The sequence below is a fragment of the Seriola aureovittata genome, chromosome 14 (genome assembly GCF_021018895.1).
Source record: "Seriola aureovittata isolate HTS-2021-v1 ecotype China chromosome 14, ASM2101889v1, whole genome shotgun sequence".
Lineage (NCBI taxonomy): Eukaryota > Metazoa > Chordata > Actinopteri > Carangiformes > Carangidae > Seriola > Seriola aureovittata.
Window position 1 is genome coordinate 4,875,219 of NC_079377.1, and position 26,855 is coordinate 4,902,073.

General features: G+C 39.3%; 3 protein-coding genes across 4 annotated transcripts in view; 2 read left to right on the forward strand and 1 right to left on the reverse strand.

Annotated features, from left to right (window-relative positions):
- The first annotated feature begins 265 nt into the window (after window positions 1-265).
- On the forward strand, window positions 266-8,533 carry opn3 (opsin 3). The gene is made up of 4 exons (XM_056395525.1): window positions 266-744; window positions 2,804-3,123; window positions 6,788-7,039; window positions 7,735-8,533. Exons 1-4 carry the CDS (start codon window positions 426-428, stop codon window positions 8,005-8,007), a joined length of 1,164 nt encoding a protein of 387 aa, XP_056251500.1. The 5' UTR covers window positions 266-425; the 3' UTR covers window positions 8,008-8,533.
- A 1,187-nt stretch (window positions 8,534-9,720) lies between these two features.
- On the reverse strand, window positions 9,721-26,358 carry LOC130181360 (kynurenine 3-monooxygenase). Its single transcript, XM_056395520.1, has 16 exons — window positions 26,020-26,358; window positions 24,047-24,146; window positions 23,700-23,769; window positions 23,414-23,511; window positions 22,617-22,706; window positions 21,791-21,839; window positions 20,132-20,219; window positions 16,904-17,069; window positions 16,702-16,773; window positions 14,741-14,862; window positions 14,053-14,200; window positions 13,915-13,972; window positions 13,740-13,822; window positions 11,938-12,039; window positions 11,789-11,848; window positions 9,721-10,509 (listed from the first exon to the last, which is right to left on the reverse strand). Exons 2-16 carry the CDS (start codon window positions 24,107-24,109, stop codon window positions 10,363-10,365), a joined length of 1,416 nt encoding a protein of 471 aa, XP_056251495.1. The 5' UTR covers window positions 24,110-24,146; window positions 26,020-26,358; the 3' UTR covers window positions 9,721-10,362.
- Window positions 26,359-26,647: 289 nt separating this feature from the next.
- ide (insulin-degrading enzyme) overlaps window positions 26,648-26,855 on the forward strand; it is a 32,171-nt gene continuing 31,963 nt past the window's right edge. The window contains exon 1 of one of the 2 annotated variants that reach the window (XM_056395506.1): window positions 26,648-26,794. In XM_056395506.1, coding sequence (XP_056251481.1) covers window positions 26,709-26,794 — 86 coding nt within the window. In that variant the 5' untranslated portion in view covers window positions 26,648-26,708. The remainder of the gene's footprint in view (window positions 26,795-26,855) is intronic. The other variant, XM_056395505.1, reaches the window with a different exon arrangement.

A 26,855-nucleotide genomic window follows, 5' to 3' on the forward strand; every position in this document is an offset into this window, starting at 1 on the left:
ATAAAAGCATGAAATATTAAAGTGCAGACATGAACTACATGTGAAATACCGCATCATTTGCTAATGTACTGATTTTTCACAACAGAGGGCTCGTTAGAAATTTTATTCCTAAATGCTTCTTCTATGAACTCTTCGAACGTGGTTTAGATACCCCACAATAGTTAGCCTGAGTTCGTTGTCAAAGATGTAGGTCAAAAGCGGTTTTACTCTGAATTTGCAGCCGGAAGTGTGACGTTTATAATCTGTTTGAATTGACAGTGGTACATTGACCCAGTTTCAGCAAACACTAGTCTCTGGGTGGTTTAAATTAGCGGCGCGGGGAGCGCGTGGAGGTGCGGCATGGAGCCCACAGTGTCTCGTGTCTGGGACACACTCTGACACACCGCGCGCTGCACAATGCTGGAAACCAAGTTTTTATCCGCGCAATGAATCCTGCCAACGAAACCAGAGTCGAGAGAAGTACTGAACATTATCTTTTCACAGTTGGCACCTACAAACTTCTCGCTTTCACCATCGGGACCATTGGAGTATTCGGCTTTTGCAATAACGTTGTTGTCATTATACTCTACTGTAAATTCAAGAGACTCCGGACACCCACAAATTTGTTACTGGTTAATATAAGTTTGAGTGATTTGCTGGTTTCTCTCATCGGAATAAACTTTACCTTTGCTTCGTGCGTCAAAGGCGGATGGATCTGGAGCCAGGCAACATGCATCTGGGACGGCTTCAGCAACAGCTTATTTGGTGAGAGACATAAAATGAGGAAACTATTTATTTATACCCGTGTATAGCTCACATTTATCAACATTGTTCATAAAGTTTTTTACCAGAATAGTCCAAGACAAATTAATTAAAGTGATTGCTTATTATTGATTATTCGCGTCTCACATAGGCAATATATGTTACTATATCTTATGTATAGACATATCTTATCAATATATCTTATTCTGACATAATTAAGAATATAAATAAATGCATAAATACAATGCTAATGTAAAAAGCAGGGAGGAGCTCATTCACAATATATGGTATATAATGCAGGAAAGAAGGGTATTCCAGAAACACGAAAAAATTATTTGTATGAAAAGCATGTAAATTGTAAAAAACAAAACAAAAAAAAACAAACTTGCACTTGTACACTAAAATGTGTCACTACATTGTTTTCTCTTGTGTGCACTTCCTGTCAGAATGTGATGATGGTTAAATTTAGACCGGGTCAAAAACAGTTTATTGACCCTCTAGTCTCGCCTCATGATGAGCTGCAGTGAAATCTAACGACCTTGAGAGGATGCTAATTCTGTTTTTTCTGTTCTTAACAGACATCATAGTATATTGTTTTTATTTACATGTAAAGTGAGCATATTCTGCAGGTCATTGCTTCATGCAGAGGAATGTTTTTTGTCACCTTCATCAAATTTCACTCCAACAGGAATGTCCATTTATTCCCAGCATGACTGTGTTCAGCAGTGAAGTGTGAATGAACACTTTTCTCCGGGTCCCACCCCTGTAGGAATTACAGTTCAGGAGGATAGATGTGTGATAATTAGCTCATTAGTGAAAACCTGAAAGCCTTGTGTTGCTTGGTCAGCAAACTAAAGGCTGCCTATATATCTATTTTTTTCTATCATCTTCCTGTCCTTTAATTGACATTGGCTTCTTTGCACATGATCTAAAGAACACGTTTACCTGCCTCTGTCATGGGGAATCACCGTTGGCAACGCTGCAACAGTGACTTTGTTGATGTGGTTTGCATTGAAAATATGTCACACAAATGAGAATTTCAAATCAAGAGCATGCAAAGTTGGTTTTTACATCCAGATTTATGGTTAATATTTTTATCCAATGTGTGCAAGAATAACCCAAGGTCATACAATTAGTCATGGCTTGATTTGATATGAAAGTCACAATTCTGGAGAGCCTGCATGGCTCCCAGCTCCCACTGGTAAAATGACTATAATATAAGGCTCCCTGCTGACACAGGTTGTCTTATAGAAATTCAAGTGTACAAATCTCACAGCTCTGTCTGCGTCCTCCACTCCTCTTTACATGCCATCATCCTTGTGCTTTGTATTACCCAGCGGAGGTTGGTGTCAGTGTCACCGACACACACATATGCACACACACACACATGGGCCACAGGGCTGCAGAAATAAGCCCCTATAGTGCTGTTAATGCACATCCTTCCTACTCAAACCCTAGCCCCACAGATTCGACCTCAGCGCGTAATGTGAAACAACTCCCTGTAAAGTGTGTTTGTAAGTTGTGTGTCCATTTATTGACTGAATATAGAGAATAATAAGTGACAGAGTTGAAAAGGGTACTGGAGTATGCAATTGGATAGATATGTAGGTTATGTGAGTGTGTGATGTGCATTGACAGAAAATCAACGACTATGTCTTGCAGATGCAAGACATAGTCATGATTCTAAAATTGCTCCCTAGCTCCCTGGCTTACAAGCATTATAAAACTGAGAGCAAAGTGATGTGCAAGGTGAACATGAGAGCTTCAGGTATTTGAATATAAGACTTTTGCAGCATTAAAGCCAAACCATGTTAATTTGTGTAGAAAAAAGCCAGGCTGCAGATGCAGGTCTTAGAGGTGTGTGTGTGTGTAAGTCAAGAGTCTTTCTGTGAGTTTTCAGTGATTCACCACAAAATGTTTGAGTTTTATGTTCAGTTCCTGTTTATACATACTGTGATGAAACGCGTTCAATCTAAAGAGACGCTGAGTAGCCACTGACCCAAATCCCACAGTAAGCGCTCTGCATTACTCAGCGTGGCTGTCTCTCTCCCTCCGCTGCCAGGCATTGTTTCCATCATGACTTTGGCAGCCCTGGCCTATGAACGCTACATCCGGGTGGTCCATGCCCAGGTCGTGGACTTCCCCTGGGCCTGGCGGGCCATTGCCCACATCTGGCTGTACTCCCTGGCCTGGACAGGGGCTCCTCTGCTGGGGTGGAACCGCTACACTCTGGAGATCCACCAGCTGGGCTGCTCTCTGGACTGGGCTTCAAAGGACCCGAATGATGCCTCCTTCATCCTCTTCTTCCTCCTGGCCTGTTTCTTTGTGCCTGTTGGTGTCATGATCTACTGCTACGGGAACATCCTCTATACAGTGCAGATGGTAAGGCATGCAGATCTAATTTTTCTGTTTATTTGTTAGTATATTTAATAAATTATGAATGAGTTAGGTCACTAAACAGAACGAATTACATCGATTTGTGAATGAACTTGGGTTCTGATCAAGGATACTTGGAGGGAAACGTTAAACATGACTGTATGTCTATGCATGTTTAACAATTAATCTTTAGATTATTTTACAATAAGTCAATTCATTCTTTGGGCTATAAAACATCAACAAAGAGAGAAAAATATCCATAGTTTCCTAAAGCCCCAGGTGACGTCATCAGATGCCTTGTTTTTTCCAACCAACAGTTCAAAATCCAGAGATCTTCATTTTCCTACAATATAAAACAAGGAAAATCTGCAAATTCTCAAATTTGAAAACCTAAAGTCAAGGTTATTGGTCCCATACTTAAATTAATTACAGGTCCATATTTTCCTCTTCTCCAGTGTTTTATTTGAAGTGTTGATCCATAAGAAGATATGTTTGTGGTTTTAAGAACCAAAAACCATCTCCTTGTAGTTTTACATCTCCTCTCTCAGGCTTCTCTCTGGAGCTCTAGTAACAACAGGTCAGTGAGCAAATCAGAGGAGAGGAGGCTCCGAGCCTCTCTTCTGATTGGCTGACTGTTTTCTGAGTGATGTAATAAAAATAAATCGGATTTCAGGTAAACACTCAGCGAAGCCAAATCCTGCAAGGCTTGATGGTGGGTGCAGGTGGGCTGGGCTTGGGAAATGGTTGAATGTGGTGAGTTTGTCATTGTGACATCACAAAGTTACAGAAGTCTTAACGGCACATTTTAAGGCTCAGTTTCTGAATAGAAGTTGTATTAGAACCTAGACCTGCTTTACAATCAAAAAAGACATGGACATTTACCTTGATACAATATTGGACCTTTAATTCTTTTATTTATTTATCCACTAGTATATCTCAACGTAACACTTTCAGATCTTATACATCAACTGATATTTCAGCAGCAAACAACAACTCATCAGCTGCTTTCAACACATTAAATTTGGCACGTCAAACCCTTTCAGATCTGGGGTCGTCAGCTTTGAACAACAACAACAAAATTCAGTCCCTACCCCCCACAACTTCTGCTGTTCACACACACTCCAACTGCTTACAGTGCATACACTTCAGCTGACACTTTAACTGCCACAGTTTTTCACTTTAACTACACAAACTGGCAATCATTTACTTCAGGACTTCCACTTCAGCACACTTCCACATCAATCTATCACATACACTGATTGACATTTCAGCTCCTTTCAGCACTTTCACTTCAAATTCGCTCAGGTTACACTTGAACTGGCACTCTCATGTAAATCACTCATACTGTTTTAACTGCCACTTCAACTAAATTGGCCTTCAGTATTTCAACTATTTCAAATGTTACAAGCTGTGAATATGTAGCAATGAACACACATACATTTTCTTCATTTTTGTGTTTTCTAATAACAGATGTGAAATGAAGTATTAAATGTATGCAAGATATGAAGATCTTTGGGATGTTATTACTTTTGATATAGACTTTAATTGGTTTTAATAAAAAGTAACATATTGACCTTTACTGGCTAAGTGATGCCTTTCACTTCTCTTTTATTACAGACTTTATTATTATAGTATGTGTCTGTGGCTTCAGAGCTTGTTCTGTACAGTGGAAATGGTTGAAAAGCTCATTGTTTGTTGTGCCTGTGCTGAGCCTTAGGATTGCAGCCTTAAAATGTCAATGATGTTATCAGTCCCAGGAGACAGCATGGTAATAAAGGACAGTCGAGCTGGCTGCGGGAGGAGAGTTAAGCATTCATGTTTAATGATTCCTGCAAAAACACTGGAGTAGCGTCTTTGTCTCTGAGAGAAATTAGGGAATCTGTATCTGTCTCATCTTCTTCTGTTTGTACTGTCAAGCAGATGGTCACCCAAGTGTTTGAACAGGAAAATATGAAAGTAAACATGTAAATGAGAGAAACACTGAAATTCTAATCAAATGACCCAGATGTCTGTCTGCATCACAATTGGCTGCAGCTACTATCTCTACTTCCTAGTAGGAAGTGTGAGCTGCTATTTCCTCACAGCCTCAAGCTTGAGCACCACAAAAACTCTCAACCCCTCTGCAACTCCCTGAGCTCTTCAGAGGCCTGGGAGGACTCATCACACGTCACAGCATTTTGGGAGATGCTATGAAAATCTTCAAAGAGAAGGTCTCTGAACCCTTCAGAGTATTGGCTTGATAGAAAATGAAAACGAAAAGTACTTGGCCTGCTTTCCAGAGCAAGAAGAGCTCATCATTGACATCTGAAAAACTAGAGAACAGTAGAACATGAACATGGAAGTAGATTATGCCTTCATAAGAAATGTGGAACATAAATAAAAGCAGGCCTTGTGAATTCATGAATAAAAATAGGAGCTTGCAGTGATTCAATCAGCTGCTGTAGACTGTCCCGAGGGAGTCTGGAAAATAACCATATGCTTTATCATCTCATCCCTTTCGCTTAAGGGTATAATGTAATATACAGTGTCAGTCACCCACACTATTTTTGAGTTATTGCAACGTTGCTTATAGCTTATAGCTGTTGCCAAACTCATGGAAATAATTCTGCACAGTACAAACAGTTGTTAGGCCTTAAATAGACATATTGTCAATGATAAAGCTGCTTTTATTAATGATTTAAATGAATACTTTGTAACTTCAGAAAGAAAAACTTGCACTTTCTTCTTCTTACAAGTAAAAACTTAAATTTATTAGCAAACGACAAAATTTCTCTATTCAGGGCACTCAGGTTTCACTGCTACAGCCTTACTTGGTCTGGTATGACCACTAGCTAGATGGCTAATGTTAGCAAAGTGTGGATAAGTGTTGCACTTCTCTGACATTATGGCTCTTATCTACTTGTGCTACTGCTTGTACACATTATGTGTTAGCATGAGCATTTTGCCATCATTGCTACTTTTATCCTCAGTAGCTGCTTTTCAGCAAATGTTACAATCTTAGTTTAAAGGTGTCTCCATAGTAAATGGCACATGCAGAGAGAGAAGATGTTCAAATTACAAATATGTCACTTGTCTTAGTCTGTGAACTCACCAGTTGTCGACTGAAGCTGCACTGAAAATCTGCTGCCTTCACACTTGCATAGAATGTGTTTACAAGTGATTGAAGGTCATTTAAATTTGTAGTTTCCAACCTTGAAGTCAGGATCCTTCAAAGGGGTCGCAAGATAAATCAGAACGGTCACAGATGATTAATATGTTAGGTAAGAAGACATAAACATTTCTACAAAATAAAATAATGTTAGTTTTGTTTGGATTCTTTTAGAATCTTTGCCCCTGTGAAATGTTGGAGAGTTTTACCTTTTCAGGGCACAAAAAACTAATGACAAATTTACATGACTCGGCTTTAATCTTCACAAATGCTGTTGAATTATTACAACACAAACAGTCGGACTAGCAGAGTCTTGGCATCAGATTAAGGTATTTATTCCTACTTTTCTCCCACATGCATATACTGTACATTTTCAAATAGTCAAACCTGCTCAGGGACTGCCCAGTTAAACCACAGACTTTGATCCGGACCAGCAACAATGTGGTCACAGGCACAAGTCTGTCCAATTGTTAGGCTAATGTCCCCTCACAATAGCATCATACTCTCTCCTGTTTCTTGTAGCTGCGCTCCATCCAGGACCTCCAGACGGTTCAGATCATCAAGATCTTGCGGTACGAGAAGAAAGTCGCCGTCATGTTTCTCCTGATGATCTCCTGCTTCCTGGTGTGTTGGACGCCCTACGCTGTTGTGTCCATGATGGAGGCCTTTGGCAGAAAGAGCATGGTCTCTCCCACGCTGGCCATCATCCCCTCGTTTTTTGCCAAGTCCAGCACAGCCTACAATCCCCTCATCTACGTGTTCATGAGCAGAAAGGTTTGTCGCCGTACGTTTTTGTAATTTCTTATGTTTTCAAGAAAGAACCTTCAATTCTAGATCAACTTTGGTAACTACCTATACTGTACCTCTGAAGCTTCCTCTCCAGCACTAATTTCTTTCTCTGTGTGGCTGATGAGGGTGAAGTCAGTGGTCCATGTTTCACTGGAGAGTTCTGATTGGCTGCTTCCTGTGAATTCAGTCAATTGTTTCCCCCCCTCCAGTGACCACAGCTGAACTTAGAATTTAATATGGGCAAATGGAGCGAATCAATGGCATCTCGAATAGGGCCGATGGTTTGCTCTCCTGTAGTACTGTTTCAGTTTGTGATTTGAGTAGAAAAACCATAAGATTAGTGAGCATTTCTGGAAGCATTTTTACACAAAATAGTGCAGACTTTGATTTTCTACAAGTGCTTGTTTAAAGGTAAAAGTCAGCAAAATGTGGGAAAAGAACTATTTCAAAAAATGTGAATGAAATCAGCATCATAGCATTCTTCTATTTAAACGTACAAAATGCATTTATTATGTGTGTAGGAGTGAAATTGTCACTTACACCATCTGTGGAGGCTGACATCTTGTGTGTATCTTGTTTGACAGACAAATGAGTGAGGACAGGGTGCTATTTCATCCCCTTGTTAAATACCATCCTTTTATCTCTTCGCTCTGCTTCTCCTCCTCCTCATCTTCTCACAGTTCCGGCGCTGTTTGCTGCAGCTGCTCTGTTCGCGGCTCTCTTGGCTGCAGCGCAGCCTCAAAGAGCGCCCCCTGGCTCCGGTCCAGCGGCCCATCCGGCCCATCGTCATGTCCGGCGCGTGTGGCAGCAGGGACCGACCCAAAAAGAGGGTGACCTTCAGCTCCTCCTCCATCGTTTTCATCATCACCAGCGATGACTTCCGCCACCTTGACGTGACCTCCAAGGCTGGAAGTTCCTCGGAGGTCAATGTCATTCAAGTGAGGCCACTGTGATCCTCAAGGACTGGACTTCTCACCCCACCACTCAGTATGCCTTAGGACATAACATGCAATTCCAAACCAAATAATCCTGTCTGACCTCCTGAGACGTTCCTGCGTCTACACACAGTTACAGATTTGTTACTAATCAACTGTAAATATCCCACTGTCAACCCAAGATCTCATCATAACCTGTTTCCTGATGAATTTGTGACATCCTCATCTGACATCAGCTGTTGGTGACATTCGTACATAATGATGTAGTTAACAATTATGTTTCTCTTAGAAAAAGAATCACACTTGTTTGTCAAATATGCCATTTAGTATATGTGACAACTGTAGGACTGTGTCGAGCATTTAGAGGCTGGTGGTGTTAAGGACCTGAGTTTGGATTAGCATGTAATAGTAAATTGTTTTGGTTGGTACCCAACTGCAATTGTGTAAAATGGAAAATAAGCCTTAGCTCCTTAGCCATAAACCATAGTACACAAACTGACATTACTGTGTATGGATTCAATAAAGAGGATCATATTTTAAGCTACCAAGCTTGTATACCTTATCTTATTTCAGTCTAAGCACCCAGAGTGATGAGAGCAGTCACTGCGAAATGACATTTGGTGGAATTATATGTATGGAGACTACAGGAGTGTAATTAGGTAAGAGGAGATGAGACTGGGACCTCGGTGTGCCCCGGTAAAATGCTCCTTTCATAACCTTCTGGGCTGTCAGCTATGAATAGACTTGATGAATGGATTTCCATAGCTGGTAATTCAGTGAGGATGTGTGACTGAGTGAGTCAATGGTCTTTGTTTTTATACTATTTGGTTAAAAGAATAGTATCACAGTATGGGAAATATGCTTATTCACTTTCTTGCCAAAAGTTAGATGACAAGATTGAGTCCATTCTTATATCTGTATGTTTAATATGAAGCTAAGGCCAAAAGTAAAATATATATATATATATACACTAAGCTAACCAGCTATCCTGGCCTTAGAAAAACAAATACCATATATATATATATTAGTGCTCACTAATTTACATGTTGTATCTCAATTGTTAATCTGTAGCAAAAACCGTAGTATAAAAATGATAAATTAGGGTGACCAGATAGCTGAGTGGTTAGGGTGCATACCATATGGGCATAAATGCCCTGAGCAGCAAGTCCCCACTTTGCCTCCCAGCCAGCTGGACTCTGTGCTGCATGTCATTCCCCTGCTCTCTAGCCCTGCGTTTCCTGTCTCTCTTCACGATCATATCTAATAAAGGCATAAAAATTCCCTAAAAATAACTTAAAATGTTTTAAAGAGGAAGTACGGCATGAAAACTGATGTTAATTAATGAGATTCACATGTGTTTCTAAACGGATTTTGTTAACTTCAGGCAGCTGTTTTTCCCTGCTTCTAGTCTTAATGCTAAACTAAGTTAATCTGCAAGATGCTACATTTATATCTAATGGACAGACATCAAAGTGGTATTGACCTTCTCATCTAACCCTTGGAAAGAAAGCGAATAAAGTTACTTACCAAAATATCAAAAATATAGTTTAAGCTAATTGTTTAACTGGCCAAAAAAAGGGGGAAAAAAAGTGGCCAAAAAAAACTGTTATTGTAAGTTCAAGAATTTGTTTAATATTGAGATGATATGAGCCCAAAAAGCCCCTAATTTTGTGTAAAGTAGATGTCATTGAGAGGAAAATCGAAAATATGATAATCTCTATGAACTGGGGGAACATTTATTATTATTATTTATTTGCAATTCTTATAAGCATCAGAATAAATTCATACAAATATACCCCAGACCAGTGCTACTTAAACTTTTTACCATTCTTATAGAAAGTGTTTGAAACCCATGAGTAAAATAGTCATACATTCTGTCATTGTGTTATTCATGGATTGAATTATAGTGAAAATAAATTATTCCCCTTTTTGCTGAGGACCCCCAGGAACCCCTCCAAGGACCCCTGGTAGTCCCCAGACCTCACTTTGGAACCACTGTCCTTGGCCCTGCCCCCGATCCTGAGTTTAATACTGACATTTTGTTTGAAAATTAAAAATTGTGCAAATAATGATGATGATGGAATGAAAATCAAATCTAAAGACTAAAAAAATCTGCTGTTGGAGACCTCCAGCCAAATCAGTTACAGTTCAAATTATATTATCAATCATTATGATGGATAATGGTATGATATATATAATGATGGAAGTTTCAACAATCATTACTACAGTACATTAATTTGCCTAGCAGGGCCTTCATTGTGAATTAGAGGACTCAATCAAACTCTAATTAAAATCCAGACCCCCTAAATTGCTTCTAGTGTTTAACACACCAGTCTTAACACTTGTCTGTCAGATCAGAGGGCCTGCCAGTGCTCAAGATGTCCGTAGGGCCAGAAGCCTGTTCCACATTTTCTCAGCAGGGATGATGAGCTTGTTTATATCTGGAGGATTTTTAATGAGCAGGTATGAGCCTCCCAAAACAGCTCCTGTAGCACTGAACAGCAGGCCACGGTTTATCACCTGTGAAATAAATTTAAAAAAAAAATCTTAATCCTTTTGCCAGTTTTATGCACGCAAACTGATTTGTTCCTCACACCTTCACATTAGGCTTTGTAAATGAATTCCCGACTGCAAAGTAAACAACCTTTTCTATCTTTATTCAATGTCTCTGGTGCACTCTATTATTCAAATCCTATAGTTTTAAGATCATTTTGTGGAAAGGAAGGCTCTGTAAGTAAACAATGGCAGTGTTATATTTGTACATTTCTAGCTAATTAATTCCAAATAACAGCTGGTATAACCTATAGAACCTTTTATTCAGTGAATAACATATAACCTCAATATGTAAAAATGAATCTACAATGAAAACTCATACAAACCTACAATAAAAGTCACTAAAACAGGTTTTTTTCTGATGGCCCCGTGCTCTGCCACTCTGCCGGTAACCCTTGGTCGGATCTCCTAACTGGGAGCGCTGGTTAGAATCTACTGCAGGTAATATACCGACTATATATGACTACCTCACACAACCCCACATCAAAAAACCCAAACTATCCCTTTAAATCAAAAACATCCAACCTATTTAACATAATTTATGTAAAATAATGTGACTGGGATATCGTAACATATTTGATGAAATCTGTTTTCTCTATAACTTTGAGCAAAAGTTTAATGCCTCATACTTTTTCCTACATCCAGCTATATAATCTTCAAAGTTTAGTGTGATCTTCACCTTTTAATTCCATCCTCCCTGCACTTGGCTAAAACGCAGACAATGCCCTCCCTGCGGCTGACCTCTATCTTTTAATACTGCATTATTTTATTATTTTGTTAACACTTATGCTCTGCTACTGCATATGCTGCTTCATGCAGTAGTTTTTCTTCCCCCCCATAGAGGTCATTTCACCCTTTGCCCAAACATCCCTACGGGTTTAAACACTTTACAAGGGAGGCTGTGACAATCCCCACTGTCCATCTGACAGTGGTCCATTAGTGCATACGCCACCGGGACAGGTCACATTTGACAATTCAACACAGTGCCAAGGACTAACTGGCTGCTACAGCCAAGTGGGACGAATCAGGAACATTTCTTGGTGCAGCAAAGCTGTGTTTGTGGTACAATAAATCAAATGTTTCTAAAAGGCAAAGTGTTTACCCACTGAGAGTTACAGCCGCTTTTTATGCTTGCTGTTGATAATACTGTGACTTCAAAAGAGCCCTGAATTACAATACTAAAATGTTCAAAGGTATGAAATACCCCCAAAGAATTAAGTGTATGAAGGTGTCTAAGGTGTCTTACTTTGTCTTGCCAATGCCAGCGCTTCACGGCTTCATGGTATCTTGTCCTAGTGAAAGTGACCTGGAGACAGTGAAGGACAGAGAATGATTTGGATTTTGTAATAGACAAAGCAAAGTGACAGCAATCATTTTTTTTATTAGGATGCTTACCATTGTGTAAAGTGGAATTATTGTCTTTGGCATGATGCAGTGAAGGACGTTATCGACATGTTTTCTGAAAAGGAACCATTTGGAGTTGACATGTGCTCGCATCTGCGAAACAAAACAGTGCATGTGTTAGTGACGGGAACCATCTGGCCTTTATATTCTGATTTTGTTAAATAGTTCTTACAGCTATATCAGAAATGCCACACAATCTCCTCTACTCTTCAGGGCATAGCTGCAGTAGAAGGGGATTAAGTTAACACAAAGTGCTGTGGTTACTTTTGAGATCTGTAAGATTAGCGACAATTTCTGGCTTTCTGAGTGCATGGATTTTAAAGGGCAGATAGTCAGGTAGCTGTCCAGCTGTCAGATGTGATGGAAAGTTTAAATATCAACTGATTTTTGAAGTTGGCAAACCCAGAACCGGACATGACTATTTATGTTTTATTTTATGACTATAAATGGCCATTCTATACATCTACAGATTTATGATTAACCGCGTCAATGCAACAACTGAAAAGAGCCAAATGAGCAACTGCAGCCGAGAAGAAGCTGCTGATGTGATGCACAACTCCGCATCCGAGGCTCGTGTCCCAAATCAAACACACCAGCCATGTTGCATCACCAACCAGGTGTGTGCCGGGTCCGGCTAAACGCTAAATGCTAAAATACTGACAGTGGATCTTTCTGCTGTCATTTCTACATTCCCTTCTACATTCAGAGAGGTTTGCAGCACCTTTCTGCTTTTTGAGTGAACTGGTTATATTTTACAGTGAGAATGAACGAGCAGAGAAGTTGGATTTAGAGCAGATTGTGGAGGAGTTCACAATGCACTAGACTCACAGAGTGATGATCCGACCAGTGACTGATTCAGACAAGTATGTCTGAATCCGAGTCAGGTGATTGTTTGATTGACACTAACTGATAGAGAGAATCAGTCTCGGTTGCACATCATTACTTAAGCCAGCCCCAGTGGTAGATTATGAGTAAGTACCTTTACTGTAATACTGTATTTATATGCAGTTTTAAAGTATTACTTGTACTTTCTTTATGCTTTGACATTCTATACTACTTCAAATGTCTACTTGCCAACATTTAATTTGTACTTTTTACTCCACTTTGTACTGCATTTATTTCACAGCTATTGTGAGTATTTACTTTTCAGATTAGGATTTCATGTAAAAGATGATTTATAGTTATCACTACACAGTAAAAAAAAATGTGGCAAAAGTAGGATCTGGCTGTTTAGCTGCTAAATGCTAAACTACTTTCACCAGCTAGTAGCTAACTTTGTCTGTCTGCTGTCTGGTGCTGAACAGGTGCTGTCCAGTGGGTGTGTATTTGCTAAAAAACGCCTTTTGAAAACAATGACACTGAAGCAGAGAGGAGAGAAGTCACAGGACGAAAAACCAAAACAATGAGCTGAAAGAAGCTAAAACAATGCACGGAGAAACTGCAGAGTTTGGTGATGATTCTCTGTGGGTTTGTAACTATGAGCAACACCATCCACTTTTAACAGCTAACTGATCCACTGTTATTATATGTTATTATATGAATATAATTGCTTCAAGTGAACTTGTTTCACTTGTAATAGAGCAATATATTGGAATATTGTTACTTTCTAACTATGATATTGCAACTGTCTTAAGTAAAATATCTCACTAGTTGGAGTCACTACCTCTAAAGTAGGAGGGGTAATCAATTTCTAATAGACACATTAATCCCATTTAAATAGCTGCAGCATTGCATAGAGATATGCATCATAAAACATGAGGTTAAATTAATCATATCAAATTAATATGCATTACTTCAATGTAGTTGTACATGGCCAGGTCTGCAATTGCATGGTCGTCGGGAACTCTCACTCTGGTATACTCGGGCAGTACAGCACCTGCACAGATACACAATGGAAAACAGCCTCAACAATTATCAGTTTATCCTCTGTATCTCCTTTAATCTTCGTTCATTTAAAAAAGCACTTACTGAAATCCTCATTTAACTGTTCCAATATTTCGTCGAAGACAATGCAGTCCTCAAAGCCCTGTAAAGCATGAACGGATGAATGAGTTTCCATTTTAATTATTTGCTGCCTTTTCTTGCCCTCAGTTTAGTGATACTCACAGCGTTCATCCCCTGCCCATAGAAAGGCACCACTGCGTGGGCTGCGTCGCCCATCAGGACACATTTATCGTTAATGTGATACGGGGAGCACTTGACAGACACCATGGCCTGCGCAGGCAATCGGAAATAATCCCTCTTGAGTGCATCACTGCGAGGCACAAATGGAAATGAAACAATTACAAACTCACCGAGTGGTTCATTTTGATTGTTGCATTTTTCAGAACAGCAGATCTTGTGTATTTGCTTCCTACAAAAACATCTGTCACGACTGAATAAGCTAAAACAACCATGCTCTGTCTGCACTGCACAAGTTAAACCGTCGAAAAGGAAAGCATGCGTTCAGCTGTTTATGCCTGAGCACTCCAAATACAATCAACCCAGAGAGGAAGTGTATTGAATGAAAGCCTGGAGCGTTTCTACAGCTCATGCCTCCCCTTATCCGTCCGTCACCCACAACATACGGTTCATCTCTAATTAAAACCGCACTGCACAAAGCCATGTAACTGTGCGTCTGCAATTTCACACTTCATGGGTGATTGCTCTGGATGTGGCTGGATTCATCAGGATGATGGGAAATGAAAATGTTTTTGAGATGGCCTGGCAGGTTGGATGAGGAGATAAAGGCAGAGGGTAAGAAAGAGATAACAGACAGTGGAGAAGGGAAAGAGAGAGAGAGAGAGGGGCTTACACTCCTATTAGTGGTATTGTGTCAGAGAAGTATTTCTGGAAAAACTCAATGACTTCATCTCCTGTGGTGATCTTCTCAAACTCATCAAAGGGCATGAAGAGGGTACAGGTGAATGTCTTGTCCTAAATTGAGAAAAAAGTGTACAGTGATGTTAGCTCTCCAATCCATTGTGACAGCTTTCTTGCCAAGTTAAATGGAACCATCTTTACATACATAACATTTATTAAACACTAACACTACGAGATGCTTTACAAGATTAACTATTTACAGCCCACTGTTCCAGCAATAGGATGTCGGCACAGCCCTGTAATAACAAGAGTCTACAGCCATACAAGCAGCTCTGTGAGGCTGCACTGGGCACTGTGGTGACTTGAGCTAAATGCTCACATCAGCATGCTAACATGGTCGCCAGTGGTGGTAGAAGTCTTCAAAACTCTTACACTTTACCACAGTGTAGAAACACTAACAAGTAAAAGTCCTGCATTCAAAAGTATTAGTATCAAATTTTAAGTACCAATGTATATATGTATAAGTGTTTCAGGAACAGAGAGGTAAGTAAGCTTTCCCTTTGGAGTAATTTATTACAGATAAGTTTTCCCAATGTCAAGAATGAACCACTGAAGTTCACTGAACTCATCGTCATGTCCATGAAACCAGTTTGAGACGACTTTTGCTTTGTGACATGGAGCATTACCCTGCTAACACGGAGGCACGTGGTCAGCAACAACACTCAGGGCAGGTTGGGTCCATGGTTTGACCCTATCATCTGCTGCCTCAGCAGAAACCCAGATTCATGAGACCAGGCTTGGTGTCCACTCCTTGGCTGACAGGAGTGAAACCCAATGTGGTATTCTTCTGTTGTAGCCCATCCACCTCAAGGTTGGAAATGTTGTTTATTCTGAGATGCTTTTCTGCTCACAACGGTTGTAAAGAGTGGTTATCTGAGTTACTGTAGCCTGCTCTGTCAGCACCAACACTGGCACTATTCTGAGTCGTCCAGGAGAGCAGTTTCAGAAATGCTCCAACCAGCCTGTCTTTGCACCAACAATCAAGCCACGCTCAAATTGTTTCCTCAATCTGATGTTTGATGGAACATTAACTGAAGGATTTTATGCACTGCACTGCTGCCACATGATTGGCTGATTGGATAATTACATGAATAAGTGGGCGCACAGCTGTTTGTAATTAAGTTCTCGGTGAACGCATATTCTATTATTTGTTCAGTTTTTATACAGAGTCACGTCTGCAAAATCCTCTCTGCAAAATCCTCATTACAGAATCTTCCATCATCAGTGCTGACGTAATAGCCAAAGTCCACCCAGTGCAAGTGATGGATGAAAGTACACTGAGGTTATGGGCGTGTCATTATCTGCCCATCTGAGCAGGTGCTATCCATCAACATCACAAAGTCCTCCCCGAAGACCTTTTAGCACCATCTCTGTTACCATGGTATCCACAGCAGCAAGGATGTTTTTTTGTTTTGTTCTCAGCTCTAATGTGTTCCTGGGAACTAGGGCAGTGAGTGACAGTGCGAATGTACTTCAAAGTCAGCTGCCTTAACCGGGCCTCAGTGAGGAGAGCAAAAACTGCTGTGCTGAGTCAGCCATGCAGAAAAATCATTGTGGAATTAGGAAGGACAGGAGGGACAAAGAGAAGTCAGCAACAGATGAGGAGGACACAACTGCTGTGTTTAATCCAGGGTGATCCTCAGGAGCCAAGACGTTTTTCAGATGATTTCTGATGGTTAAGCCTCTACTGTAAAGTAGGCTAATTAACTCTATGAGGGCAAGCCAGAGGTCAATCATGCCCTGAAATTACACTTTTGTCTGTCTGCTACAGCTAATGGTTGCCAATGATGTGACGTAATAACCTCACAAAAGAACATCTTGTATAGGCTAATGTTCATTTACAGGTGCAGTTTGAAAAACACAAGAGAGAACAAAAAGAAAATTCACACTCACCAAGTTGGGCAAGGCGATCATCATAAATGTGTTTCGCGGCCAGATGTGCAGATAATTCGGCTTCATGGCAAACTGAAGATGATGAAAGTGGGACAAACAAAAAAAGAAATAAAGAAGACAATTGTGCCAACAAATTGTGAGTCTGATACTGGCAGCATCTTACCGCCCACATTAAACAGAGGGGACTGTACAGAGGACTGACCTCTCCATCGATGGGCGGCATGGTGAGCTCCATGTAGCCATGGGGGATGTAGGTCTGGCTGTAGTTGAAGCGGCTGCGACGGAGGAATTGCTTGCGGATGGCAGAGAAAGCTCCGTCACAGCCTACGATTAGGTCGGCCTTGATCTGGTCATTGGATCCGTCTGCCCTGAGACACAAACCAGCAAAATGACAAATTCACTTCAATATACTGTATATATATATATTTGGATATAAGCTAAATAACTTAGCTGTACAAGACCTTAACTTGATTTAACAAGCAAATTAATGCATAGCCTGAGGAACCCTAATATTAAACAAATACCCATAAGAAGTCTACGCATTAATTATTTAATGAGCAAAGGCAACATTTTGGTCACAGACATTCATTAGACTTCTTAGAAGCAATTTCCTGCCCACCTTTCACCCAGGCTGGCACTCAGGTATGTAAAAAGTCTTCCTCAATAATTATACATACATTATTAAACATTAAAATATATTCAGCGGCTATGTGCTTTGGGTTTGATTCAGACTGAGAGCTGTGTGTTTGAGTTCGACCCTCTCAAACTTCTCTCTCTCATCATGAACGTAGAGGATTTTTCTTCTGCAGGAGTTCAATTAAAGTTGCTGATTTTTTTGGCTATCCCATAAGTACAGTGTGAAATTAGGCCACTGACATTTTGTATTCTCATATCTTATTGGATTTACCACATTTCAAGGTTGTTTTTTTAATCTCATAATATTTTTTTCAAATGGAGATTACAAAATTGAATAACATAGTCATTGAACAGTAATGGCTAATTTGGCTCTGAGCCATGGTGATCATGACGATGGCATCTCTGACAACTACAAACACATTATACTGTTTGGTGCATCTGCTGATGGTATTGAAGAGCTGCTTCAGGCAGCAAGCATGAATATTCCCAACATCCCCAGACACAGTCTGATGTGCCATATGGAAATGGTTCCTGTCATGGTGCCTGAAGCTACATGGGAGTTAAATGTTGGCTCTGAGATCTGACGCTGTTCACAGGCCAGTACACATTTATGACCCAAGTGGAAATGCTGATGCATCTGTTACTTCAATATTAAGTACATCAGAATTTTTTCTAAGCATCCTATGATCTTATTCAAAGATCCTTGCAGTCCACATAATGTTTTTATAATGGATTCATTGCTTTAGACCTCATTTTAATTATTTACACATTAACAAAAAACATTGCAGAGTGTTATTCATTTTAATTGTTCTACACCCCAAACATGACTATATGTAGACTATTTATCCATTTAAGGTCACATCTTGTATGAATCTGTGGGGGCTGTGTAGGTCACAGGTGGAGCAAGTCAAAACATAAAGCATTCACAATGCTTAAGTCTGAACTGGGTCTTCACACATTTCACTTTTTTAATTTGAAATAAGACTAGCCATGCTAGCAGCGCTAGCTGTACTCAGACAGTAGTGTTTGAGCTAAATGTTAATGTTAGCGTACTAATCCCACTGACAATAGTGTCTGGCTGATTGTTGCAGATACAGAATGTTTATGTACCTTTGTGTTTACCACTTTACTAATTTAGCATGCTAATATTTGCTAATTAGCACTAAACACTAGCACTAAAAAAATCAAAATTGTGGCCTGATGAAGGTGCTAGAGTAAAATTCAGGGGCTGACCAAAGATGTTCAAATTCATCCTGAGGGCAACATATTGGGTGTTCCTCACAGCTGTGTACTAAACTTTATGACAATCCACCAAGATATTTCACTCGATACCAAAAATGTCTCATTCATGGTGGCACTACAGGAGGATTCAGGGGATGGCCAAAGTCTTTAGGGTTCATCCTCTGGGGACAGTCTGGACAATGTTTTGAGGCAATCCATGCAATAAGTGTTGACGTATTTCAGTCTGGACAACCAACCGAAACACCCACATTGCATCCATACAGTTACACTACTAATGTGGCTAAATGTTAATGCTATACATGTACATATGTAAGAATAAATACTACAGAAGACTGATATACAGCTTCCTATTATCTTTTTTAGTTCAATGACCAGCTTTATTTTGACATAAAAATTACAGTTGTATGAAAATACTGAATGTGCATAGCGACCAATACGTTTGTAAATTGATCTAGTGAGTCTGACAATATCTGGTTTCCTAATTACAGAGACAATGAACTCACCCTGGGATGCTGATTTCACATTGTGTCTGTGCTACAGCTTTCCACCTAAAGATGTCATATCTCAAAAACTGAATCAGATAACAAACAATGTTTACTGATATTCTAAGACCTCATCAACATGTTATTATATGTACAGCAATAAGGTAGCTGGTGTATGATTATAGCTCAGGTCATGTACATCTATCTGATGGCTATTTCGGAACATTTCCTGGCTACTATGGGAGGAAAGTGGCTATCACAGTGGCATCAGTCTCTCCGTGTACATTTAATTTCACAAGCCGGAAAGAGCAAATATGTGTGCTGTCACAGTTCAACTACAGGGGAAGGGGTGGGGCTGTGTCCTGGATGTGGAAAGTGCTCACCAGGGTGACTCTTGGATTCGAGGCACACTCACAGCAAAAACTGATTAAGTTAAAGTGCCTTAAAATGTGTGTTCGCTGCAGCGAAAGCAGCACGGTGACTCATTCTGATCCACATTCTCAACTGGGTGCAAGTTGGACCACCAAGCATACAGAAAATAAATAAAAAAACAGAAGCAACAATAAACACATAAAATGGATTTTTACACAATTACGATAAGGCTGAATTCAATTAAACTGAGTTTGTGCTCCTGCGTGCTGTGTTAATAATTCACCACATAGGTACGCTAATTCCGATGACTAAAAAGAGCTGGAGGTTTTTCAGTGTTAATTGGGTTGTAAATTGTGTGTCACATTTACCTCAAGGACGGCCAAACAAGCCTTCAAAGGCAACATGTTTATCACCATCACAAGCCTCAGGCACTTAACATGTACAAGGCCACATGTGGTTACATGCAGGGACAAAGGGGGACATGATCAATAAAGTTAAGAATCCAAATGAGCGGATCCTCCTCTTGGATTAACCTTCTATACATTATGTATGTGTGTGTGTGTGTGTGTGTGTGTGTGTGTGTGTGTGTGTGTGTGTGTGTGGTGTGTGTGTGTGTGGGTGTGTGTGTGTGTGTGTGTGTGTGTGTGCGTCTGTGAGTGTGCGTGCTGTGAACATGTGTAAGATCAGTGACTATTTACCTGACAAAGGTCATTAGCCCTGTTTCGGCACTCCAGTCCTGCAGTTTGTGGTCGAAGTTCAGCTTTGTGTTTGGATATGTCTCTGCCTCTGTGGTCACAAAAACAGCTTATATCACACGGCAGGCATGACATAACAGCAGCAGTGTAGTGACAGGTAATATCTTGTTAAAATATACAGGAAACTTTTGCAATTCTAATAAAATGGAGAAAGGACACAGCCTGTCCGCAAGCAGTTAAATCAATCCCCCACTGTAGGGGAGTGACCTCATGCTGATTAGGACAAATCTCCTGAACTACATAACAAGCAGTCAGTGTATCTGCGCTTTGTGGAAACTGATGTTTAAGCTGTCACACTTTCCAAAATCTTTATTTCTGTATTAATTCCAGGAGTCTGGATCGGCCCTGATAAGATCTTTCAGCACACAGAGGCAATCTAATTAAAGACAGCCCCATGCTGTCACACATTATCTCCAAGCATATACATAGGCACTTCATTAAATATTAGGCAAAATCCTTTTTAGCCTGAAAAGACTAACACAACCCCTGACCTTGCCAGACGTACGCATGCAGTTTAAAGACTAACAACGTACAGGGAGTAACTGCAGTGGATAAGGCTCAGCGCAAGCAAACAGCCTAATGTGGTGGGATGAAAGAGTATGTCTTTCAACTTGGAGCCTTGTGCAGAGTTCATGAATTAAGAATGTATTGAAGATATACATATATATATAATGCAAGAATATGTGTTAATTCACTGTAAAATGGAAGGGTAATCCTTTAAAATGATACCATAACTTTTGTAGGAAGACACATTCTTCCTCAATGAAATAAAAAGTTGGATTTATTAGCAGTAAAAGACATGGTTCCTCCAGTCAATACACACACATTGAACAGACACTAAGTAGTTAACTCTATAGTGAGATTTGGAACATTTAGAAGTCATCACCGAGAGCTGAACAATTGCACAATGGTAGTTAAAATGCCACAAAAAGCGTTTTGCTAAATATTCATTGATTCATCCATGCAGTTGGTATCAAATATAGGGAAGGATAATTAATGTGGTTGTATTAGGCGTAAAAATGTTTTTTATTGCCTGATTGAAAATGAGAAGAATCTTAAAATTGGCTCTGTCATTATTTTTCAAAGTTTATTCAACTGATTTTATTTTCTCTGTGCATGTGGGAGGAAGATTTTGATAATGTTTATTACAGTCCTTTAGAAGGTGGTAACATTACAAGATGTGCATTTAATCTATCTCTGCGTTTGTACATATTTCACCTTGTGCTGCCGCAGCCTCTATGTTCATCTGATGGCATTCAGTTCATATTTGCACAGTGTTGAGAGTGTTCTTGAAATGTTACTAGATCCAAATAAGTAAGATTGCTACTAATAACTTTTAAAAACCTTTTTTATGTGGCTTGGTTGCTTGTTCAGACACAAGACAAAAACATGTCATCAGATTAAAGAAGATCTGAAAGGGGCTAAAACGCTTTATGAGTCAAATTTTGTACACTGTAGGACAATACATCATTTGAATGTTAAATTTCTCTATTTCCCTTTGGCTATAGTTTGGTTATTTTAGCACAGTCTATGACTTCGTGTTCAGTGTTAGTGCTCCAAAACGGTTTTGTCTGAATTACATAACACTATTGATGTTCTTACCTGTTAGCAGCTCTTTGTTCAGATTGGCTCGGTCCACTGACAGGATGTACTGGAAGGAGAACAGTCTGTATCACAGTGCAATTCTGCACGTACTACAGCTTCACACTTCATTTAAAATGGGAACAGGAAGCTTTTGGTTTATACTCTCCTTCCCTAATATTCTCCCTACACCCATGCCTCTACAAGCTTTCACTCTTTTTCTTGAATATTTCTGTTTTATTTCATCATGTAAGTCAGATTAAGAATCCCTGCCAAACTGGAGCAGTGTAATTAAAAAAAACTATTTTCAGTCAAACTAATCATACAGACAAATAACTGGGACACGTTTATTAAGGACGCACAAACCTCATTTTAGTCGGACTTGTGTTGTTATGCGACTGTGACTAAATTGTCACTTCTGCTGATCATCATTTAGTGCATCCTTGAGTCACTTCACATAACATATCTCTGATTGTGCATGTTTAATTGTAGTTTGTTTGTGCCTCTGTACAAGTGAAGCGAGCTGAGAAATGAATGTTTAATCTGCAGACTGAATAAGTTTACATGAGGCAATTCTTACACTATGTTTACTAATAGCCAAACATTTATAACACTGTGCTAGCAGAATATTCTCGTTAGCATTTAACAGTGGTATTCAAAAGTGGTAGTAGTAAATAATATTGGAAACAAAGTATAGGAAATAGTATTGATGTGGTTAATATACTATTCTTACCATTAGACTGTATACTATATTCTTACTGCTGACTAATCAGTTATTATAGTGTTACATAGTTAACTGAGACTTTTTTCAGTTTCTCTGGTCACATTACATCACTGGCAGCCTTACCTGGCCTTTCTTGCCATAAGGGATTGGAGACTGTTTCCCACTTGGTGAATGGATCATTCTTGCATGCATGGGAATTCCTTGGGAGACAATCTGAGGGGAAAACAGATTACTGTACTATTACAATTTAAGATAAATTCTGTAGAATTTCATAATTTGCATTGGTTCTTTAAAAACAAATAGGATTTTGAGTCGCAATCCATAAGTGGATACAAAAGTGGTTACTATGGCATTGACAGTCCAGCTGGTCCATTTGGCCACTCTGTATCTGCCGTGGTAAGTATATGTGGAAAACCTTGTAAAGCAGGTCTTGTTTTGTCAGGCTGAAAAGTCATGCAAGTGTAAGAAAAGGGTCTGATGCAGAGTTCTCAGGCATGCATTATATACTCAGTGCAGCAAATGTGGACCAACAAAAAAGAATGCGGACCTGAAATGCCCCAATAAAACATCTTGAGTGGACTGCAAGTAAAGAAACGAGAGTGGACAGATTCCCCCGGGGCTTGATCACATATTTAATATTTCATTATTAGAATATCAAGCTTAACATAAAATGAAGGGTTTCCACCTGCCTGCCCTGACTTTGGCCTATGATGTGTGCTGTAGAAGGACTTATATAGTAACATTAAATGGGCAGGAATAATGGATGACCTACACAAGTATAAGCTACCCATTTATTTGTTTGCTGCATTTTAGACCAATAAACAAGCAAGATAGGGTCACCATGCCACTGCAGTCCTGGGATAAACCTTACCTCATTTCCACTTTACTAGTTTAAAAGTGACTATACCTAATCAACATACCTTATCCTCCATCCCGACACGTTTCAGTGCTTGCCGGCCTCTGTGAGACAAAGCCAGGTTGATGCTCCTCCCCTTCACAATTTTGGCTTTCCGGATATCTGACCAAAAACACAGAAAATGTTTCTGAATGTCTCAAAAAGTAATGCCTCCATTCACCTGTGTGTATGTGTGTGTATTACTCAGGAATATTGTAATTTTAATGTGTGGATGTGTTCTTCAAAGAGGGAAGTGATGTGAAAATTTGACTCGTGGAAAAGTAGACTTTAAAATGAGCTTTGAATACTACCTTCTCTACTTTCAAAGACTTCAACATCAAAGCCTCTTTTGGCAAAGAAGCAGGCATTCAGTGCCCCGACCTAAAGGGTGAAGGGGAATATGGACATTCCATTGAACATGTTGCCACAGTCATGCATAAACATAATAAATAATTATCTTTTAAATATATATCATTAAAACTATCTAGGCTGCAGAACCACTCCTAAACACTCTTTACTCCACACTTTTAAAAGCAAATGCACTTCTTTTTCCACATTGTACAAAAAATTCTTCCTTGTCCTTCCCAAAAATTTTTGTCAAGAGATCAGAAGACAAGATCTACAGTGATTTAACAATTCACTTTCATTTTCCTCTTACCAAACCACCGCCCACCACTGCCACAACTTTTTTCTTGATTGGTCTGCCTGCTAATTCCTCCATTGTCCTGAAGTCTCTGCAGTGTCTGAGCCTCTCACTGCTGAGTGTAAAGTGATTTACAGAAGTAGTTGTTAATGGTTTAAAAGAGGAGGAGCAGAGAGAATCCTATGAATGTCATTCCCTGTTCCCCTTTCAGAGCAAACACAAGAGGCAGATAACAGGAGTTATCAAACAGCGTCAAACTGTGTTTCAAACAGCGTCTGACAACTGGCTCTGGTGTTTTGTTTTAAGCCTGCAGGTGCAAAAACAGGTCTAACAGTCCAAAAGTCACAACGATCTGCTAAAGGCTTGTCAAAAGATCACCTAAAATGACATCCAGTGTGTAGTCTTTATTAGTAAAAAGATGTTACATATGTTATAATAGCAGTTATTTTCAGCAGTCATGTGTAGCTGTAAAGTAATGAGATAACTAGAGTAATCGATTACTGCTCTGAGGGTCTCCAGTCACGGATGATCAATGTCATGTAATATATAAGTAATGACATCTGTCGCCATCTAGTGGCTGTGTGATGTCAACTGATACAACAAGCTTTAAAACGGTAGTGGAGGTTAATCCACTAGAATTAACTCAATACCGGTGCAAAGAAAGCAAATCTGTGTCCATCTCATTACCTACAAAAATCTTATCTAATCTGAAAATGTAATTGTATTATTGGCTCAGTTTGTTTCTCTTTGTTTTGATAAAATGTCCAATGGTTGTACATGCAAAAAGAAAACAAATAGTTCTTCTATGTAAACCAGAGAAACCAAAACATCACCCAATATCCAGCCTCTCCAATTCCATATCTTTAATATATCTGGTATAGAAGTCTAAAAGAAACATTTATTTATTAATTCATTATGTGTACATTATTTTCACTAGTAATATCCTTATTGAACAATGAATTTACAAACAGCAGGGCAGTACAATCTTGACATTAGGGGAGACATGGGGATGGTTGCAACACCTTTTTGCATTTCTCTCAGTTACTCAGAGACTATTTGGACTAGTCCGGGCAAACTTTTACATATTAAACTTACATGTGTCTGCTAAATACCCATAACATTTAAAGATGATTACATGTGACATATCATATCATCAATATTTATTTGAATTGAAGAATTCAGCAACTGACCTCAACCCTGGGGACAGTTGCAACATATCAAAAATACATTCAATTTCACAATTTAATTTAGTTTTCTCTCTCATTAAGATTAGTATTATGAAAACATGTTTTTATGCATTTTTTTACAATAATATTATGGTATCATTTTTTTTCTTTAATGATATGTATCAAAGAACAGCTATTCTTTTGCATAGAACATAGGCCTATCTTGAGTCAAGATAGGCACAAATTATTTATTTTATTGCCTGTAATAAACATAACAACCAATAAAAATTTGAATGCATTTTTACATATTGTTTTGATATGGCTACTTAGCTTGCAGATAGTTAGGATGACTTGTTGCAACAGTCCCTACTCATTCAGTCATGACAGATAATCATGTTCTAGGTAGACACGCCTTAACACATGTTCCATCACTATTCTTACTTCAGATACAGTTAGGATTGACGGTAGTTTTGGTTCAAAAAATTATTATTTAATCAATACATGAGGCTGTTAACAAGATGTGTAGGGTGTCTCCTCACTAGGCCAACCTACAACCTGCAGTGTCAGAGAAACAGCCACAAGGAGTAAAAAGGCTGATACAAGAGCAAATGATGAGGCTCCACTGCTGCTGAGACACTGAGTCAAGACTGTGTTTTAGTGCAACTGAGTCTGGTGACAACATTGTATGAGCCCTAGCTCTTTGTGTGGTCACACAAACGCAAACATAAACACTTATCTGTGTGCGCTTCTGTCCAAAACCAAGCAGATGTGGGATTGGAGAGGAACACATTATTGCTACAAATGAGTTTGAGTTTTCCTCACCTGATAATGTTGGTATTTGACTGTTTCCATGAGACCTGAACACAACAACTGGCTCCTCCATCCCCTCAGAGAAGTAGGTGTACACAATGAAAACTTCAATAGAGAAGATAAGTTGTGTCACTTAAGTCACTCAGTGGTGATTTCTAGTCTTCTAGGGGCCTAGGCAAAAAAAAAAAAAAACAGCTGACACTAGACTGATTTACTAGACTTACTAGACTTTAATACCAATACAATATTTACATCACCAGTCTACCTTATGTCAGTTTAATTTTTCACATAGGAAATAGTTTACATGTTTGTATTAGTTTTTATTTTTTAAGTTTAATTGATACTTCGTCAGTCCTACTTGTCTCTACAGCTGAATACGCAGGACAAAAGGTTTGCAACACGATCTGATACGCTGAACGTAAACTGTAATCCACAGACAGGCTACCTAATCAATATCAGAATCAATGACACAACGCAATTTTTTGAAATAAGCTTGGTAATTTCCCATGTGCTAATCGGTTCAACTTCTGGTATATGTCTAATTGATAGACATCGTCGTGATTACACGAGTCAGTCGTGGAATTCATTGCAGAATTGATAACCTGCCATGGTAAATTACGCCCTGTTCCACGTTTGATTACTTGTGTCTATTCTAAGATGGCGCTGTAAAAGCCAAGGTTTGTTTTCCATGGGTGCAAAGTATGTTTAAGTGCATTAACCGAACTGCCCAGTATACCAGATATCTCCAGTCAGCAGGTACCGGTTTCCATCTTAACCAAGATTTTAGGTAAGTGTTGTCAGGCAAATGCCGTAACCTTTAGTTAAAAGTAACTAAACTATTTTCACGC